We start from the raw sequence: 19,528 nt of genomic DNA, 5'->3' as shown, positions 1-19,528 counted from the left end.
ATCATCTCCTGGGTGTGTGGGGAGAGAGGCATAGGCCAGAGCTCTGTAAAAGCTTTTTATTTTAAGTGAAATATATTTATAGTAACACTAACCAGAATTCTAGAGCAGCTTCCAGGGGCACTGCTGTCAGGACACCCTCCTGGGTCCCTGGGCCAGGCATGGTGGCCATCAGGCGCAGACCACTGAAGATAACTGTTCAGTTGTTGGGAAACTATTCACTGGTTCACATGCCAGTCCCTGTAAACTAGAGTTACTGAGGCATGACTCTGCCAGAGGCAGGGTGACACTGACCTTGGGGGCACTGGGGCCACCAGCCTGTGGCCTCAGTGGGTTTAGAATGAGCCCTTTGACACTGAAATGTGAAAGTGAAGTGCAGTGACTCAGGTCAGACCGGTAGGCAGCTGAAGACACCAGCCACTCCTGAGCTCTGGGAGGCGCAGGAGATGCCCCCATCGGGGAGACTTCTCGGGGCCTCAGGTTCAGACCATGAGAAATGCGAAGTCTTGGCGAGAGGCAGAGAAGGTTTACATAGAAACATGAGCAGATGGTTCAAAAGCCTGTTTATGGCCTGCACGGGGTGGGAGGGTGAGAGAGCTGGGCTTGCGTAGCGAGCTCCCATAAAGCTGTGCTGGCCAGGCCCTGACCTCAAAGGGCAGGACTGTGTTAATGGGTGCCGGGATCCCCACAGCCCTGGGAGGGAGGTGCAGGGCGTGGTTAGCAGGGGCTCTGCTCTGTCCACACCACCTTCTTCTGCTCGTCTGCAGTGGCCACGCGGACGCAGCCAAGCGGGGAGTCGAGGTCACTCCAGCTGTCAGGGGTCAGACAGCGGTAGAGACAGGGCACTTTGTCCAGCCCGCCCTCCTCCTGCCTGCCCGCGTCCAGAAGCTGCTCCTCCGAGGTGCCGAGCGGCTGCAGGGCCTTCCTGCACAGGCCAGAGAGGAGGACGGGCTTAGAGTGAGAAGCACCGGCTGCCCTGCAGAGCCCAGGACTCGGGGCAATGGGCCCAGAACTCTAGGGGGCTGGCTGCACAGGTGCAAGTTCAAGTGCTCGCAGATGTAGGCAGCCCCGCTTCCAGGGGCCTGAGGGCAACGACATCACACAGGGGGATGGAGGCTCGTTGCCACCCTCAGTTGTAAATTATAAAAGGGGCAGCAGGAGATCACTACTAAACACTGTCTTTTGGCATCTGTCCTCACCTAACGTGGGTGGGCTCTGACTGCATAAGCCCCAGTAAACATGGCCTTACTCAAGTTAAAGCAGGTTCTAGGTTTTTGCCCAACTGTCCCCCAGGCTGCTCCTGGGTGGGGCCGGTGAGGGCAGCAGGACCTTTGTCCCAGAAGTTGGGGAACTGCCCGTGACACTCCAGGGGCGAGGCTCGGAGCCTGGGGCCAGTTCACACCCCACTGGAAGCCCCTGGGGGCACGCCTACTTGAGTTTCTTTGCTGCCTTCTCGGTGATGGAGATGTGGATGACGATGGGGAAGATCTCCATCCTGTGCAGGGTGTGGACGGCTGTGCAGCCGGATGTCCAAGAGGGCGTGGGTGTTCTGGAGGGGGCAGGGCAGGGAGTCGGGATCTTCGGCCTGGGCAAGTGGTGGAGCCCACGCGCAGCCCAGAAGGGACAAGGAGGGCTGCAGCTTGTAGCAGAGGAGCGTTGAGGGGTGTCTGCTGGGGGCCTTGCAGGTTAGCAGCAAGCGTCCTGATTTCAAGGTCAGCCCTTCCTGCCTCGTGCTACCACCCTCCTGTGGAAATGCAGTCCCCCAGTCCTCAGCATAGCTGCCAGCCCCGCCCCTTACCTTGTCTATGAGAGACTCCACGGCTCGGCGGGTCACCCAGTAGCGGCCACCAGATGCCTCCTTCTCCTGGATGATGTCCCCTTTCTGCCTGGAGACATTGTACTCCTCTTGGCTCAAGTATTCTGAAGGTGACAGTGAACAGGATGTCACCCAATTGCATTGGGTCCTGAGGGATCCCCAAGCTACCCCCACTCCCCTGCCTCATGGACCCTTGCCAGCCCTGGGGCAGCTCTTCCAGGGTGTCTTCTTCATACACCTGACCCAGCCCCTCCCACTCAGAAGAGTCTGTGTTCTGCACATTGACCTTACACCCCTGGACAGCAGGTGCTCAGTCAACGCCCGGATGAGGGTGGCTGGGAGGGAGGAGGGACGTGGATGAATGAACCCTCCCCACCACTTCCCCAAGCCTCAGGTGAGAGCAACTTAAACCTGTTAGTCCCTTAGGTCCTTACAATCTGTGGTTCCCAGCCAAGGGCAATTTGCCCCAAGGAACACTTGGCACTGTCTGGTGGCTGTGGCACCCCGGGGGTGGGGGTGCCCCTGGCACATAGTGGGCCAAGTCCAGGGATGCCAATCACATCTGACAACCCACAGAACAGCCCGCACAGCAGAGTGACCCAGCCCCACTGGACGTCACAGTGCCGAGGCCAGGAGCCCTTCCCCTACGTGCGCTGTTAATCACGTCCCCACCTTGCTGTTCTTCCTAGTTTCTCGGGCTGACCACCACCCTTCCAAGTCAGACCCCCAGCTCCTGGCAGCCCCCCTCTCATCTCCCTCCACCCCCCGTGCTGCCTGGCCACCGCCACCTTGGCCCCACGGGTTCTGGCGGCCTTCAGCTCACCTGAACCCTGAGCCAAGCCCTTTGCCATCTGTCCTCTGGTCTCCTTCCAGAACGGGCGCCCAAGGACTAAGCCTGACCTCCCTCACTGGCTCCTTGCCCAATACGTAAAGCTGCATGCCACCAGCGTGAATGGGTACCTCCCGGAAGGGGTCCGGGCCTGCTGGCCTTCCAGCCTTTGTGTGCTGCTCCCGCAGCCTGGGCTGCCTCGTCCTGTCTCAGACCCCTGCCTGCCTGCCTGTCAGATCCCCGCTCCCACGCTCTCCCCTCTCCAAAGAATGCATCCCAGTCTGGGCGCTTGTGGAGCACACCCCTGTCAGCCTGCCACGGCTTTACATGCCTGTCTCTGGAAAAGGATGGGTGGGCCCCGTCCCCCATCCCCCCGTCCCCCATCCCCCCGTCCCTGGCTCCCTACACGGAGCCTGTCACACAGGTGCTCGTTAGAGGAGCTGCCCAGAAACACTTGCTTTCCTCTAGTCCCTCCGAACTCCAAGCAGGTAGGACAGAGCCCTACTTACCCTCAGGCCACCACCCACTTCCTTCACAGCATCACCTAGTGATAGGTGGGTGCCCACAAGTGCCCACAAACACCTCACTCCCGACTCCAATCTCGGAACCACCTTTCCTGCTGCACAGGTACGCACACCCTGTCCAATGAGACCAAGGGTTCCACCAGCCCGTTTGTCTCCATGATTGTGGAGTGACATTTGGTAGGTGGGTGGGTACAACCCATGTGGGTCTGCCCCGGTCAGTACAGCCGACTTGCCAGCAGTAACTGCATGGGATAAACAGGGCTCCCCAAATTCACATCCACCTGGAGCCTCAGAATGTGACCTAATTGCACATAGTGTCTTTGCAGATGCGACTGGGTACGATGAGGGCATACTGCAGCAGGGTGGCCCTAAATCCAACGGCCGGTCCTTCTAGAAGTCCACGAGAGGAGGACACAGATGGGAGGGAGGCGGCCACAGGCCAAGGAACACTAGGACTGCGGGCAGCACCAGCCCCTGGAGAGGTAGGAGGGCTCTCCCTCAGAGCCACTGGGCGGGGTACGGCCGGCAGACACCGGACCTCAGACCTCTGGCCTCCACATGGGGAGAGAGTAAATCTCAGTCATCCTGAGCCCCCAGTTTGTGGTGATTTGTCACACAGCCCCGGGACATACATGCACACAGCCACCTGAGCCCTGTTCTCTGCCCAGGCCCTACACTGTCTCCTGCAGGCAGGTGAGAACATACCTGCCGGACACTTCTTAAACCCATGGAGGAGGCAGAGCTTCTCGCTCAGGACCTTCCCAACCAGCCAGGGTGTGAGGAGCACGGGCCGGGGCCGGCTGGGCCTGTGGGGGTGCACCAGGGTGTAGGGCACCAGGGTGAGGCAGCTCTTGGCCCAGAAGCACATGGCGGGGGGCTCTGTGGAGAGAGGAGCCTTGAATGGCCAGGGCTGGGCTGCCACAGCCCCATCTGTCAGCTCAGCGGGCTGTTGAGCAGCCCTCCACCCTGGGCACCGTGTCCGTCTGTGCAGCAGCCGGGGCTGTCCATGCAGTTGTCCCAATGGTATTGGACTGTCTGGGGCCAATTACACTGGCAGCAGTAGGGGTTGAAAGGAAATGAAAGATGTGTGTGTTAAGTGCTCCCAAAAAGGCCTGCAGACGTCAGCCGCGATGCTCCAGCAGGTTCTGGCCTAAACGGGTGCTTCCTGGGCCCAGCTGACCAAGCAGCAGCTCCCCAGGGGCCCTCACTGCGCGGAGCCAGCTCCGCCCCTCACCTTCTGGCCTGCCGGGGTTCCACCGGCCCCCATCAAAGGACGAGCACTGAGGGCTGGCCTTGCTCCTGTCCATGCTGACAAGGTGCACCAGTCTGTGGAGCCCCCTGGAAGCCTGTTGGAGGGGCAGAGGGCACGCAGGGGGGTCTGTCCAGCCTCACACAGGCACCTGCCCCCACTGGACCTTCAGGTCAGGCCCCGAAGAAGGGAGGCAGTGGAGGGCGGTCAGGTAGAGCCCTCGAGCAGGGCGTCCGTGTTGAGGGTGGGCTGTGAGTAGGTAGCAGGAAGGAGTGGGGCTCCTGTGCCCAGGCCCTGCCATCCAGAGGTGCTGCTGGCGCCCTGCTCTGGGACAGCTGAGCATTGTGCGTTGGGGAACCTCAGAGGGAGGAAAGATGGGGAGCAGATGGACAAGCAAATGGGTTGGGGGGTACTGGTCACATACAGGGAGAGCATATGTGACATATTTGCACACTTAGAGCCGCTGCAGGCTGGGTTCTGTATACAGACCCAGGTGAGGGGGCAACGGGGGAGACACATGTGGGTCATGCCCCTCAGCGACACCCCCTGCCCATGCCTGCCCTCTTCCAGCCCACCCCAGGTGCGGCTAGGATCCTCCCTGGGACAGCATGAGCTGGGAGAGAGCCCCCCAAACGGGATGGACCGCACCCAGGACCTGCGCTCCCCGCCTCACCTTGCGGGTGATGGCACTCTGCTGAGCCATGTCCTGGATGAGGCCGATGAGCAGCTGCTGGGCCCTGTGAGGAGCACGGCCCCAACGCCACTGCTAGGAGGGCTGGCAGGGGAAGGGAGCTGCCTCCCGCGCTCCAGAACACCCCGTGGCCCCAGGTAGTGCTTCCGCACCCAGGCGGCCACAAGTCCCCTAGGGCTTTTAAAAAACTGCAGAGCCTCAGCCCACCCTGAAGATGCCAATCGGATTGTTTTGAGGTGGGACCCAGGTGGTCGACTCAGTGTGAGCCTGGGCTGTGGCCTCCACTCCAGAACCCCCTAACCCCCGTGTGGGCTTGGACTTTAGCCAGGCATCGCTGAGAAATACAGACTCTCATGCCCTCCCTGCACCTGCTAAGCCTCCTCTCCGGGTGACCCAGATTTGCAGTGAGCCTAGGGAGGGTGCCCCACGAGACACCCTTGCCATGTGCACAACAGTTGATCTAGAACATGGTTCTCAGCAGGGGTTTGTAGGGAGGTGACCCACTGTCTCAGCCCAGGACTAAGGGGTTCCCCGAGATGTGGGACTCTCTGTGCTGAAGAGACAGTCCTGGACACACCAGGATGATTGGGCCCCCTGCCCCCAGGGGACACTTGACAATGTCTGGAGACATTTTTGCTGTCATCGCAAGGGAGCAGGGGGGGACTACTGGCATCCAGTGGGTGAAGGCCAAGGGTGCTGCTCAATGTCCTGCGTGCCCAGGACAAAGCATGCCAGCCCCACGTGTCAACAGTACTGAGGCTGAGAATCTCTGGTCCTGAATGCTTTAGAATGCTCTGCGTCCCATTCCTTCCCCATAGAGGAACTTGGTGGGTGGCATGTTGGGGCATCTCACCACCCCCACCCTCTACTCCTGGGCAGGGGGAAAACCTTCAGAAGACCATCTCCCTCCTGGGCAGGAGGCCAGGCGATACCCTCTGCAGCTCCCCGGTCTCCCAGAGAGCTGTAGGGGCCCAGGACGGCTACTCACTGGGCGTAGTTGGGGATGGTGCCATGCTGGGAGCCCTGGGTGCTATACGGGCCGACGTGGCAGGCATGCCAGCAGCTGCAGCCCTGGAACATGGTGTCGGTGCCATGCAGGATGTCATCGCAGTGCACCTGCAGCTCGCCCTCTGCCTGCCCCTCCATGGCCAGGTTGACCCGGATGTAGAAGGAGTCCCCTGAGGTGGCCACTTTGGCCTCCAAGTCCTGGACTAGCTTCTTGTAAACTGATCAAGGAGAAAATGAGGACAGTAAGATGGGAACCAAGATCCCACATTAGGAAGGTTCCAGAATGTGGAAGTGGGAGAGAACGACGCTTTCCCAAAGTCTTGGGTGCCGTTCTGGTCTGGTGTCAGTGGGTGGGAGGTCCTTGGAGGCCCCTGAGGCCTCTGCAGGCGCAGCCTGGCTCAGGGGTGGGCCATCAGGCGTTGGCACCCGAGGGCTCACGGAGGTGGGACCGGGTGGCTGAGCAAGTCTCGAGAGGCGGCCTCACGGGAGTGGGTGGGAGGGGGGAGTGTACCTTCCGTGTTGACCCTCACAGACAAGCAGCAGAAGCCCTTCACCCTCCGGAGAAGCCCGACAGCCTGCTCCAGGGTTGTGCCCTCCAGGACGGCCTTGAACAAGGGCTCTGTTGCCTCACAGTCCACCTGGCAAATCACAAGGGCCGGCTCTTTGGGCCAGGATCTGTGGCCACAGTCTGAGCACGGGCTACCCTACAGCAGGCCCCGCCTGCCCCCCGCCAGGCACCCCCACAGCCCGGGAGAGCCTTTGTCATGGCCCTGTGTCGGGACAGTCAGATGGGGCTCCTTCAAGCCACGCACACTCCCATTCGAGAGTCAAGTGCAGTCGCCCCCCGACGTGCCATGTGCTGAGATCTCTGTGAAGACTGAGTTTCTACTGTTCTAAGGAGTGCTCCATTCTGGGGCACTCTACATTAGGGGTTCCCAGCTGGGGACTATTGACATTTGGGGCTGGGTCACTCTGTATTTTTGGGGGGCGGGCTGTCCTGAGCCCCACAGGGAGCTGAGCAGCATCTCTGGCCCCCAACCACTAGAGGCCATGGCAACCCCACCCTGCAGGCTCTCACAGGCTCTGCGCTCCTTCCCTGTGTTGTAAGTTTAGGAGAGTAGATATTTTTATAATGAGAAAAAAATGAAGATGTGTTTTCAACAGTGCTAGAACTGAATCGGCCCCATTCAGGCGTCTGGACTGTACCCCCAAATATCATAAGGGGGTGCTTTTGCTTTAGCTACAATGTAAGCCTATGACTGAGACTCTGCAGAGGGCTGCCAGGGACGTGAGGAAGGGCTCGTGTTGTGTGCAGTGGACAAGAAACTCCCTTCAGTCACCGAGACACGTGAACGTGGCTTGGCACGCGGACAGCGAGGGAGAAGCCATGGGCGCTGGGGGCTCCTGAGTGGGGCACAGGCCCCCTCCCGGCACTTGCCTTCATGCCCTGCACCCACCTTTCCCCAGTCTCCTTCCGGGAGAAAGGCCAGCCTCAAGAATGTGGTGACTCCTGTTTTGTTAATTTCTTGCTATTTTTAAAAAGTCTGAAGTGTATTAGTTCTGCTTGGGCTGCATCAAAGACACCTCCTTGTGCATGTGTTCAACTAATAATAATTAGTTAAAGGCACATTTATGTTTTTTACAAGTTAATATTTTACAAGAAAAAAAAATTTTTATGCCCCCAATGGTTAAAATCGCAAATTTTACGGAATGTGTATTGTGCCACACACGCACAAAGTGACAATCATCGCAATAAAAAAGAAAAGGCCTCCCCCTCCCCCCCTCATCAGAACAGGCCTGCGGCTGGTCTGAAGGCCCCCGGTCAGCGCTGCAGCACCCCTAAGCCTTCCCAGACGGCGGTCAGCCGGAGGCCCACCTGCCGGAGTTCCGGAGGTCAGGGTGGGAGATGGGGCAGGGCCTCGGGGTCAGTGTGCTCTCTGCTCTGAACAGCTGCAGTGTCTGCTCGACACCCAGGAGGAGCCCCGGCTGCCTGGGTTACCTGCTCCCATCGTGACCCCACCCCGAGAGGATCCTGGGGCCGGCACCACACTCACCATCACGATCTGGGTGCCCAGGCACAAGGCCATCTCGTCTGCTGCCGAGCCTGGGGTGACCCGGTGAATGAAGATGCCCGTGAGGTTTCCGCCGATGACGCTTATCTGCTCCAGCAGCGCGTCCCCCTGGAAGGCCAGCACCACCACCTGGCTCAGGATCTTGCACGCCGGCCTCCTCCGCACCGGGATGCTGCGGCAGGAAGGGAGGTGACGGAGCCCAAGAGCCACCTGCGGCAGGAGGTCGGGCAGGGCCTGCTCCGTGTGGCCCAGCATTTTGGCATTCTCCTTCCCCTGACATAACCCCATCCTGGGAAAGGCTGTGCCCTCCCAACAGTGTTGCTCCACACACCATCCTGTCTGCCCTGCCACCTGCTGGCCCCGGGCCCAGCCCTGCCCGCCGCTCACCTGGTCGACAAGGCGAGATCCCCGGAGGATGGCTGCAGGTGGCTCTCAGACTCAGGAAGGTCTGGGTGGAAGCCGAGGGTTCAGATGCCAAGCCAGGTAGCCCCCAAGGCTGCCCAGTGCCCCTCCTGACAAAGCTTCAGCTCACCCGCACCTCGCCTCAGCCTCAGGCTCCCCCTAGCCGTTCTGTGTGCTTTGCTGAGGCTCTGCCTCCTCCCTTCCTCAATACTCAGAACCTTGATTTTATCCCCAAACAGGAGTAGCTGGTGGAAAGCTGCAGCTACCAGGGTGTGACTTACATCATGCCCTTTGGTGGTGTTGGAGTGAGTTTCCAACATTTTACAGGACAGGGAAACTAGAGTCTTGTTTATGGCTTCACTTGAAAAATCAAGTCGGATATAACTAGGAGCTGCATTTCTGTTTCTATGTGGACCCGCATTTCTGCAAGGACCTGCATTTCTGCATGGCAGCAGTCACAGGCATGGCAGTTGGCCTCTTGCTCATCCTGGGCCACATTGCTGCCCAGTTGGCAGTGGCAGGCCTCAGAGTCAACAGTCCTAGGACTAGATGTCCTCAGGGGCTCTCCAAGCAGATGACCTCCAGCTAGGCATCAGCCTTCCCGAGGTGGGTGCTGCCCTTCTCACTGGTGGACTGCCCATGAGAACCGGAGAGCCCGCAGAGGGTCAACAGTTGCCTGCTACAGGCAGCCTGTGCCCAGCTCACAGCAAATCTACTCAAGATTACAGTCAAAGCCAAATGAGTTAGACTCCTGATGTAACTGAGGTCAGTTCCACTGGAAGCGTATAAAGAGGACATCACACAGAATCGTGACAGAAGGAAAGGACTCCTCCCCACTCAGGATCCAGATCCAGGTAGGGTGCACCTTGGGAGCGCCCCTCAGTGGGTCACTATTATAAATAAAGACACCATCGATCTCTCAAGGGGCAAGGTTTCTGGGTACCTGACCATAGAAAGCCTTGTGCCACCCCACCCTAAAGGGGCCTCTGTGAGGAACAGCGTGGGGTGAGTGCCCCCCACCCCGTGGCTATGGGGTGAATTCCAGATGGGGTGCTAAGCACCTACTGTGTGCTAGGCCCAGACTGGGGACAGATGCAGAGGGTGGACAAGGTGAGGAGGCTGTCCGTGAGCGGCCCATGGCTTGGGAGGAGAGAGTACCAGTTAAGTCACACATAAGGGGAACAAGCCACAGGAGCAACAGAAAGTCTTCAGGGGTCGACACCCAGGAGGAGAGATGCCCCAGGCAGGTGCCTCGGGACATAAGCCAAGTGTCTCCTGACATCACTGAAGGCCTGCGGGTGGTGGATGGGGGCAAGGAGGGCCAGGGCCAGAACGTTTGTGTTTACCCTATGCCTGGATAGCTCACCTGCCTCCGGGAAGATCCCTGTCCTTGCTTCCCCTCCCAGCTCTGCTGGCCCCGCTCAGCCCAGGGGAGATGGCGGCTGCAGAGGTTCAGGGTGCGGGCCACTCACCTGCTTCGTCTATGATCTCATAATCCAGGTCTGCGTTGCCCGCGCTGGTTCCTGTGGAGGCTCCCGGGTCTACCTCCAGGATTTCTGGAAGCTGCTGCAAAGCAGAAGACAGCTCAGGCTGCATCGTCCCTGAGCTCCCACGCATCCACGAGGCCCTGGGTCAGTGTCCCCCACGAGCCGCTGGGAACCCGAGTCATCCAGACGCCACTGCCAGTCCCTCTGTACCTGAACGAGCGGGGGTCTTCCTGGAAGTCCTCTGCGACCCGCTTGTACAGTGACTGCTGGCTGGGAGGCACTGGGCTGCTGGAGCGGAAGCTGTCCACCAGCTCGCGGCTGGACGTGGCTCTCAGGTCAGCCCAGAGCTGGGGCTGGAGAAGGACAGGGCCCAGGCCGGCTCGGGGCTCACGGGAACCCCATGACACCTCCCACTCCATCAGGGGAACGATAGCAACAAGCCACAGCCCTGTGAGGGCAGACAAGGTGGAGGGAGGAGCGCACCACGAGGTTGCATTAACTGAGCGCCCGCTGTGTGCCGGGCACGCTGTTGGCCACCTCACTTAGTTCTTGTGGTGAATGCACATGGTGGGTAGTGCTGTCCCACTTTACATACAAAGCCACCGAGGCCCAGAGCGGCCAAGCTTATGGCCGGCGAGGGCCCTGTGCCGTCGGCCGACTGCACCAGGTGCTGAGCATAGCCAGGTGCGCAGTGCAGGTCTGAATGTAGCTCTTTGCTCACTCAGTAAGCACTCTGTCACCCAGGGGGCCAGCCCCCCTCTGTCCCGGAAGATGAGGGCGCACCTGGTCAGGCCCCAGGAGTGGAGCCGGCACCGGCTGTGCCTCCGCGGGGCCGAGGCAGCCGCAGTCGCTGTCCTCCCGTGGGCCGATGGCAAACATGCGCACGAGCCCCTGCTTCCCCTTCGGACAGAGCTCCGTGGTGCCGGCTTCCTGCTTGTCCAAGGACGCCCCTGGGGCTGGTTAACTCCAGAGAGTCTCCCCTGGGGTTTCCACCAAGTCACCACTCCTGGGCAGTTTCCCCTCATCAGCTTCTGGGCAAAACAGTCACGTCCCTCCTCCGAGCCTGGGCCCGGCATCACAGGAGCCAACCCCCCGAGGAGATGAAAAGCCACCGGCTTGGGTGTGTTTCATTTCTTTAGAGGATATATGTTCCTTACTGGTTGTATAAACAACACATGCTCTATTACTGTATATATATACACACAGAATATTAGGGAGAAAACAACTGATTAGAGATGAAAATAAAATGCGCCCACCTTCCTGCACTCCAACAGTACTGTTAGTTTTGCTCAGTTTGTCCATCAGCCTTTTTCTCTACGCATGTGTATTTTGGCTGATGTGGGGAGGGTGGAGGGAGGATGGGCTGGGGGCCCCTGCGTGAGGAGGGGAGGGTCTGCTGATGCCTCATGCAGGTCCCTGGTGCCTGTGAAAGGTCTTGCCCGCCACCGGGATGTCCAGAGCCTCATTGACCATCACACTCTACAGGCTCCAGAACCGTCTGCTGAGCTACCCCTTCCTGATTTGCATAATGTTATCCTAAAAGGAGGAGCAGACACACACTCAGTTTGCCCTGTCCTGCACCTTCGACAGCACAGCCTGCTCCAGGGAACCTACATGGCGGATGCGTTAAACCAGGCTGCTGGGCTGGTGCCCACCCCCTGTACCCATCACCCTGCATGTGGGCAGGAGGCACTCACCCCTGGCTGTGACTCAGCCTGCAACCTGTGGAGCCGTTGGCGCAGTTGGCAGACTTCATCCATCAGCTCGAATACCTTCCTGTGGAGGGCGTCCTTCTCTGCCAGATTCTGAGAGATCTCCACCCGGGCTGCATCTCTGGAGGAGTAGGCCTGTGGGCCAGGACTTAGTGACGCCGGGGCATGAGAGGCCGGGCCGAGGACATGGAGCCCTGGCCTGAGAAAGCCACTTGTTTCTCGTCTGTGTTTACAAGGGACTCATCCAGTGTGAGCCCAACACAAGCTCATTCTGAGATACGCACTTATATTCATTTACAGTTTTCAGAACATCCGATATGTGGGGTCCATGCGAACATCTTGTGCCAAAGAGAAAGGGAGGTGACACACAGGGGCAACAGCCCTCGAGTGGACCCAGAAGAGAGACCCAAACCTGGACCAGCTGCCACTGAGGTTGAGCAAGTGCTGTGACTCTGCCAGCCAGCCCTTGGCTGCACCCAGAGAAGCAGGGTCCAGGGGCTTCCTGGGCCGAGACTCGGCCGTGGCCAGCACTCTGTTCCCCCGAGCCCCTCAGCCTGGCACGCACCCTCGCCGTCCCGGGTACCTGGTCCCTCTCCTTCTGCAGCTCGACCACCTGACTCTGCAGGGTGCCCATCTTCTCCTTGTAGATCTCGCAGTCCACCTTCGTTTTCTGGAACTGGAGCAGGGTGTGCTCCTTCTCTTCCCAGTACTGGACAGAGGTGGACAGACAGAGCCCATGAAGGTCAGCAGCTGAGGGTCAGGCTGAGGACAGGGTTGGGTGGGAGAACCTCAGGGACAGAGAGGGAGGTGGTTCTGGGGTGAAATAAGGTGAATTCATGCTTGGTAAGCGCTACATCTCAAGGTGTGTCTGTCGGGTCACCGTGCTGGTTACGTTCAAGCTGAGTAATCAGACTGCACATGGGTGCTGCGTGTGTGACTCTGTCTTGTCTCTTCCATGTCCCGAGACACGAACACCTCCCTCCATGCTGCCTTGTGCTCTTTGTCATCTCCTTCCTCCATGTTCCTCCCTTGTCTTTTGTAACAACTAAGTAGAGCCCAGCTCTCACCCCAGGACCCTGGGCACTTGAACTGCGCTGTGTTTGCCTGAGCCCCACTTTCTCGCCACTGCACAAACCAGCCACGACCTCCTGTCTTGGACTCAATGTAGCTTCGACGAAGGAATGAATGAACACAGCAGTTAAGCAGAGCTGGTTGAAGCTCAGTGGTTTAAGAAGCTGTCTCCCGACTGTGCAGCCCCAGCCCCGGCCCCGGCCAGGACGCTCACCTGCTTTCGCTGCCTCTCCACGGCCACGGCCCGCTCCCTCAGGGACTGCAGGCGGCCCACCAGCTCCTGCCTGCTCTCCAGGGCCTCGCCCAGGTCCTGCTCGAGGATGTCCTTCTCTGCCTGGTGCAAAGAGAGGTCAGGGCAGGGGCCCCCACCTCCCCAACGGCCTGCTCCTGGGAAGCAGCCCCATCACTCGTCCGGAGAGGGGTGTGCACCGGCTTAGCCCCATCTCTGTTCATTAGGCCGGCAAACTGGCAAGGTCAGCAATCAAAATGGGAAAAGCCTTTCAGTCCTGCTTCTGTGGGGTGGGGGAGACGTAGAGGAAGTAGAAGCCTCTCCAGAGAGCAGGTCCTCCTTAGGCAGTTTCAGCCTGTCTGTCCGCAGATCTGCCAGCACCAACCTTAGGGCCCCCCCTCCTCTCCCTCACCTCTCAGGAAGGGGTATATGGCTGGGGCTCAATCCAGGCAGCGTGCGGCCCACCCTGCAGCCCAGGAATGTCTACTGCAGCAATGGCTCAGGAAGGAGAAGACAAGGGCTGGCACCACCCCAGGGGCACCTGTTCCCCGGCTTCCTACAACTCCCCACTCTCCCATGCACATGTGGACAGGACGGCAGAATATTTTTCAGTCAAGGGGTTCCTCCCACCATATAACTTTAAAGCTAATAATCCACCCCAAATAACATGGCAGCAGTCACGCTGAGGGGTACGTTCTAAGGCGTGTCCAACAGCTGCCAAATCTGCCGACACCTGTAGCTGGGCAAAGAGGCAGGCCGAGTCACTGGAGTTCATCGCACCCAGGTCTTGGCTACACCTTGGCCCAACCACCTGCCCCAGGCTGACTCCCAAGAAGCCCCGGCTGCCTGCCAGCCGCGGGAGCTGCCCCGGTCGCAGGCGCCAGGACCTACCAGGCTGAAGGTCAGCGATCGCGGCTTCTCATTCTCCTTCAGCCGGCTCAGCTCCTGCTCCCTGGGCTCCGGAGCGCTGGCCGCCTTCAGGGAGTGCTTGCCGGCGTTCTGCTCACAGGAGGAAGATTTCCTCTCCCGCTTCATCAGGTACAACTGCGGGGAGCAGGAGATGGGGGGAGGGAGTAAATGCTGGGTGTCCACCAGACCAGAAGCCTGGCGTGCCCTCCCCCTTGTCCCTAAGGATGGTGCTGTTCCCTCCCCCGAGACCTCAAAATCCATAAAGGGTTTGAATATCTCGATTCCTGTGGGAGAAGAAAGGCGTTTCAGCTTTATTCTATAGATGAGGTGTGCAGTTAACTGACTGGGCTGGGTCCCAGGGAGTAGAACAAGGGGCCCTGACAACAAGCTTTTCAATCTCTGGCCTGAAACTAGGTCACCAGCCCCCAGCGATGAATGGCCAGCGAGTAATCTCCAGCCCACTCCCCGGCTTCTCTGCCTTTCCATATTCTGCTAAATACCTCAGATAGGGGACTTAGGATTCATGAAAACTGGTGAGTCCAAAGACAGAAAAAAGTCGAGTCCGATGGGGCAGAGATGCCTGGGAATGCAGGACACAGTCTGTTCAGACACACTGGCAATCTGAGTTCAAATTTGTGCCACCACCTGCCCAGTGGGCGGCATGTCCAGGGCTGTGGCCCTCTGGAAACTACTCTGCCAAGTCCCACTGGCCTCCATCCTGCTGGATAGTGGCCCAAGAGAGACTCGTGCCTGTCTCGGTCTGGGTGTGGCATCCCTGGGGAGCACGGACTTTCCCTGCAAGGTGAACCCAGGGGGCCTGGGTGTCAGGGTGGGTCAGACATGCACTCCCGGACCGGGGCCAAGCAGAGAAGGAAGAACGTTTCCACTGAAGGAAGGACCTGCCCACAGATGCAGGCGGGGCAGCCCTCCCCGGCCAGTCCAAGGGCAGTTACAGGGCAGGGCTGGCTCACTGCCATGTAGGCTGGAGGTGGTGGTGCTGGGGGTGGAGGTAAAGCATCAGTTATCTGCAGGGGTGCCCGAGCCTGGGGCAGGGAGGAGGTGCAGCGGGTGCAAAGGCACGGCGTGGCAAGCAGCGGGGGCGGGGCGGGCCTCCTGCCGCGGGCAGGGCAGGCATCTGAGTACCTCCTCCCGCAGGCCGCAGCAGCGTGTGGTGGCCAGCCCCTTCTCCCGCAGCGTGTTGCTGTAGTGCAGCGAGAGACTGAGCATCTCGTCCTTCAGCTTCAGCGCCTCGTGGAAGTGGGCGCTGGCCTCGCGCTTCGTGCGGCCGTGGTCGGCCTCCAGCTGGCACAGGCTCTCGGCCCGGGCCTCGGCCTGCCCCAGGCGCTCCTTCAGCAGCCGGCACTGCTGCAGCAGCGCCTCCTTCTGCCCCTTCTCCTGGCTCAGCTCCTCCTGCAGGCTGCCGATGGCCCCTGCCAGGCACTCGGTCCACTTGGACGTCTCCATGAGCCCTGTGGGGGAGAGGCGGTGGGCCCTGGCACTGCTGCCCCGCTTCTCACTCCTTGGCCTCTGGGGCTTTGCCTCCTGTGCTCAGACTCACAAGCAGGACCTCCCACCCTAATCTGTGGGCTTCCTTCAAAGTTTCTAGGCTCAGCCAGCCTCGATATTTTGGTTAAATAAATAGTGTGACTGTTGATTTTGGTACAAAGATTACCTGCTTTCATCTTCTTTGTGGGACCCTGCTGTTCAGACCCAATCCCTGCCCATCAGCCAAGACGTGCTTGATATTAACTCATTTTAATGTCATCCTAAGAAAACACGCCACCGAATATGAATCTGTATAACAGATGTCTAAAAAGCATAAATACGGACCGTGATGCCAAATAAGCAGAAAAGTTTTCTTATCCAAAGCTTTGAGTGATATCTGTCCTGCTCCTAAGAATATCTAAATCTTTCAACTGCCCCTCCAGGGAAGCCTAAAACTATTGAATTAACGCAAACAGCCTTCTCTCCCACCAAGCCGGGCGTACACCTTTCCTTGGCTGGCTGAGCAACTGCACAGAAGGCTGTGGGCTCCACACCTTTTCCCCTCTGGCAGGGGACTGTCTTCGGGCCCCCATGAGAGCCAGAGCACCCTGGGAGTGAGGCTTCCCCTTGGTTTCAATCACAGGTCACCCAGGAGGGTAAAAAGCCTTCTCAGGAGCTCTCCTACGACAAGAGCCTACTTCCCCTTAGCTTGTGCCTCTCAGATGCAGATTCCATGCCTCCTGGAGGGGGGATCTCCTCTTGGTGCTTGATAATCAGACACAGACCTTTTCTTTTAGAATCCTACCCACCCTGCTAAGGTAGTGGGAGGTCTCCTCACCCTCAGAGTGCTGGGGGCCAGGGACAGGAACCTCTTCCTGGAGGGATCAGGGAAATGTCTGGAACAGCACACGGGCACTAGGGACCTGAAGCTCCGAGGACGCCCACGCCAGCCCCCCATCAGACACCCAGCTCTCACCACTGAATTTGCTGAAGTCCATGTCAGGCTGCGGCCCAGTGACCAGGGTGTAGACGTCAGGGTTGTGGAACTTCAGGCTCTCCAGGAAGGCGATGGCCCCATTCTTTCCTCTAGTCTTCAGCAAATCCAGCAAGTGCCCTCGGGAGAAATCAGTCTGCTAACAAGGCACTGGCGGGCTGGTGGGAATCCCTGCACAGCAGGGAGTCAGCAGGTGAAAGCTGTTCCCCAGGACCCCGGGGATGGCTGCCCTTCACCTGCTGGGCAAAGCTATTAGCTTTCCTGTTTTTGGATGAATAAACACAGCTGCTCCTGTGGGTGCCTCTAAGTCACAAGATACAGTCAGTCTCAAGATGTGAAGGATCTTGAAAGGGGCAAGGCTTGTATTTATTGAACAACTACTAGGACCCAAGTGCTGAGAGTTGGGGATAAAAGACTAAGGAAAATGATCTTTGCTCTCAAGACCTCCCTGGCGTGTTGGTGGACACGCGCCGACGTGTGTACAAAGCACATGGGAGGAAAAAAGCGAACATCAGTGCCCCAGGGCCGGGGTCCCAGAGAGCCTTGGGGCCCTCCAGGCTCACCCAGATCCCATTGCTCTCAGCTTGAATTACTAGGCTGCCTCCATTCCTCCTGTGTTTGAGGTTCCTAAGGCAACAGGCACAAATAGTATCATTTAATAGCAACCTCTTATTGCCCGCTTTCTATGGCCCAGGCTTTGAGGTAAGCATCTCACGAACAGTTCTCCTAGAACCTGCAGAGCTATTAGCTTTCCTGTTTTTGGATGAATAAACACAGCTGCTGAGAACATCAGCGTCAGCACCAAAGACACCTGGGTTGAATTGTGGCTCCACACCCAGAAGGTAAGTCCACCTGGAAACCGTCAATGGGACCTTATTGGGAAAAAGGGTCTTTGCAGATAGATGTAACAATGGTCAGGGTCTTGAGATGAGAGCAGCCGGGCCTCTGCAGGTGGGCCCCAAGCCCAACAACACATGCCCTTCAAGGGGACAGAAGAGGAGGAGCCACAGAGAAGGGACCACGTGGCAACAGAGGAGAGTTGGGGTGGGGGTGGGGGACACAGCCACAAGCAAGCACTGCCTGCCACCCTCAGAGGCTGGAAGGGGCAGCGATCCTCTCTCTGGAGCCTCCAGAAGGAGCTTGGCTCCGCCCATGCCTTGACGGCAGATTGCAGACTGTGAGAGTATTTAGAAGGTCAAGACAGAGGTGGCAAAGCATTAAGCCCTGGTGTGGGGTCACTGGCTACGGCCCCAGGAAACCACTGAGTGGCCCCACGTCTGGGACTGGGATCCCTTGCCTGCGTTCCCTGCCTGCACACGGCTGGGTGGCACCACCTGCGCTGGACGTGCTCGGCAGGAAAGGCCCATGGCCTGCAGTCCTTACCGACGCGCATGGCCGTGTGGGTGAACCTGGGGCTGTGCAGCACCTCCTCCTCGTCCAGCCGGCCCAGCACCTTCGCCTGGCATAGGCAGGGCGTGAGGCGGCTGGGGCAGATGCTGTGCACGATCCTGTAGCGGTGGTCTTCCATCATCTCCCACAGCTCCTCCTCGTCCAGGGCCATCAGCGTGGAGTCCGTGCTGCTCGGCTCTGCCATGCCAGAGGCCGAGGACCCTGGAAGGAGGGCGGGAACTGTGACTTGGCTTCCGGCCGGAGAGGCCTTTCCATCCGACTCCCTCTCCCATGTCACTGGCAGGGAAGCAAGTGGCCCATTTGGAGAGGGCGATGACACCCTCCTGGCCCTGGTGTCACGTGACCAGCAGGCAGGGACCATCCATCCTTACGGCTGATATGAATTTCTCCATCTCGAGCAGAGCAAGAACTCGGCTTCCTTTAGCTTCGGGGAACTGGATCTGCAGTCACAGCAGAGGAAGCTGCCGTTGGCTGCAACAGGCTTGCTAGAGGTGTCTAGACCGTGCATTCTCAACAGGGGTGACACAGCCCTCAGCGGAAACGTGGTTTTTGAGCAAAAGTTCTTACTCTTAATTGAGTAACGCACACTGTACATAGACATACCGGATACCTGTGATATTAATATTTCTTGGCAGGGCAATTAGGGACAGGATGTCTGAAAAGGCTCCCTGGTGGTGAGGGTGACTGAAGACTCGGGGACCCCGCCCCAGGACGAATGTGAAGGCCTGGACTCATCCGGGAACTGTGCATGGCATCCGCAAACCATACATGGCACCGCTGCACAGCTCTCTGCAAACTTTATTTGCCTTTACACACACAGATCCTCACTGTTCACTCCAACTTTACATGAACAGTACCATACTGGACATGGCACCACGTGCAACATGTTTTTCAGGTGTGTCTTCTAGACACAAGCAGCTGATATGTAGGCCGTATACACGTGCCTTTCTATTTCCACTGCTTCTGGACTCGGTCATGAATAAACCACAGCTGACTGCTGGGAGCCCCGTGGATGGCACAGTGTCATTTCTACTCTCCATCGCACAGCACGGTAGTGACCGTCCTTCTGCGTCCCCTTGAGCGCGGGTGGGAGTGTGCTCGGGCCCGCGAATCCCTCACTTGGTTCTTTTCTTTTGGAATGATGAGCTGGCGCTGAAGCCTCCTGAAGAGGTCTGTACACTACAAATGCTGGAAAACCAGAGCAAATCAATGCTGGCAAACTAAGGAGAATGGGAACCGGTGGTTGGAACCTGCTGCCGTGAAGGCCCCCCGACGATCCACACGGGGAGCCCCGCCCACAGCCCGCACTCACCGACAGACGCTCACACTTGTTTCTGCAGGAGCTCCTCCCACTGGGATGGGATCTGGCGGCCCCTCCGTGGCCAGGCGTGGCGCTGCCACCGGCTCCGGCTCCTTTCTCGGCAGGCTGCTGGGCGGGATGGGGCTGGGAGGGGGGAGCCTGCCAAAGCAGTGCCAAGAGAGCCTGGCAGTTCTTTCAGGCCAAGTGACTTGCTCCAAAATTCAAAGTTCAGGCACCAAAGACTAACACAATGAGAAAAAAAAGACAAACTGATCCAGGAACTCTGACAGACCTTTGACTCCAGTGGTTTTCTCAGTAACTGGAGTGACTGTAAAGGCTTCCG

General features: G+C 58.7%; 1 protein-coding gene across 1 annotated transcript; it reads right to left on the bottom strand.

The window, feature by feature from the left end:
• Positions 1-714: 714 nt before the first annotated feature.
• On the bottom strand, positions 715-19,412 carry CARD14 (caspase recruitment domain family member 14). The gene is given in 22 exon segments (XM_057501776.1): positions 715-922; positions 1,430-1,509; positions 1,511-1,546; positions 1,796-1,917; positions 3,872-4,049; positions 4,396-4,512; positions 5,089-5,152; positions 6,095-6,332; positions 6,626-6,752; positions 8,169-8,358; positions 8,574-8,634; positions 10,061-10,151; positions 10,264-10,422; positions 10,889-11,008; positions 11,740-11,922; positions 12,371-12,496; positions 13,073-13,192; positions 13,979-14,131; positions 15,140-15,465; positions 16,458-16,595; positions 17,859-18,086; positions 19,198-19,412. Coding segments are annotated over 21 exon segments (3,048 nt in total). The 5' UTR covers positions 18,070-18,086; positions 19,198-19,412.
• Positions 19,413-19,528: the final 116 nt, after the last annotated feature.

The sequence above is a fragment of the Manis pentadactyla genome, chromosome 4 (assembly GCF_030020395.1).
Source record: "Manis pentadactyla isolate mManPen7 chromosome 4, mManPen7.hap1, whole genome shotgun sequence".
NCBI lineage: Eukaryota > Metazoa > Chordata > Mammalia > Pholidota > Manidae > Manis > Manis pentadactyla.
The sequence above is the reverse complement of the archived record's forward strand: the minus strand, read 5'-3'. Positions and strand labels throughout refer to the sequence as shown.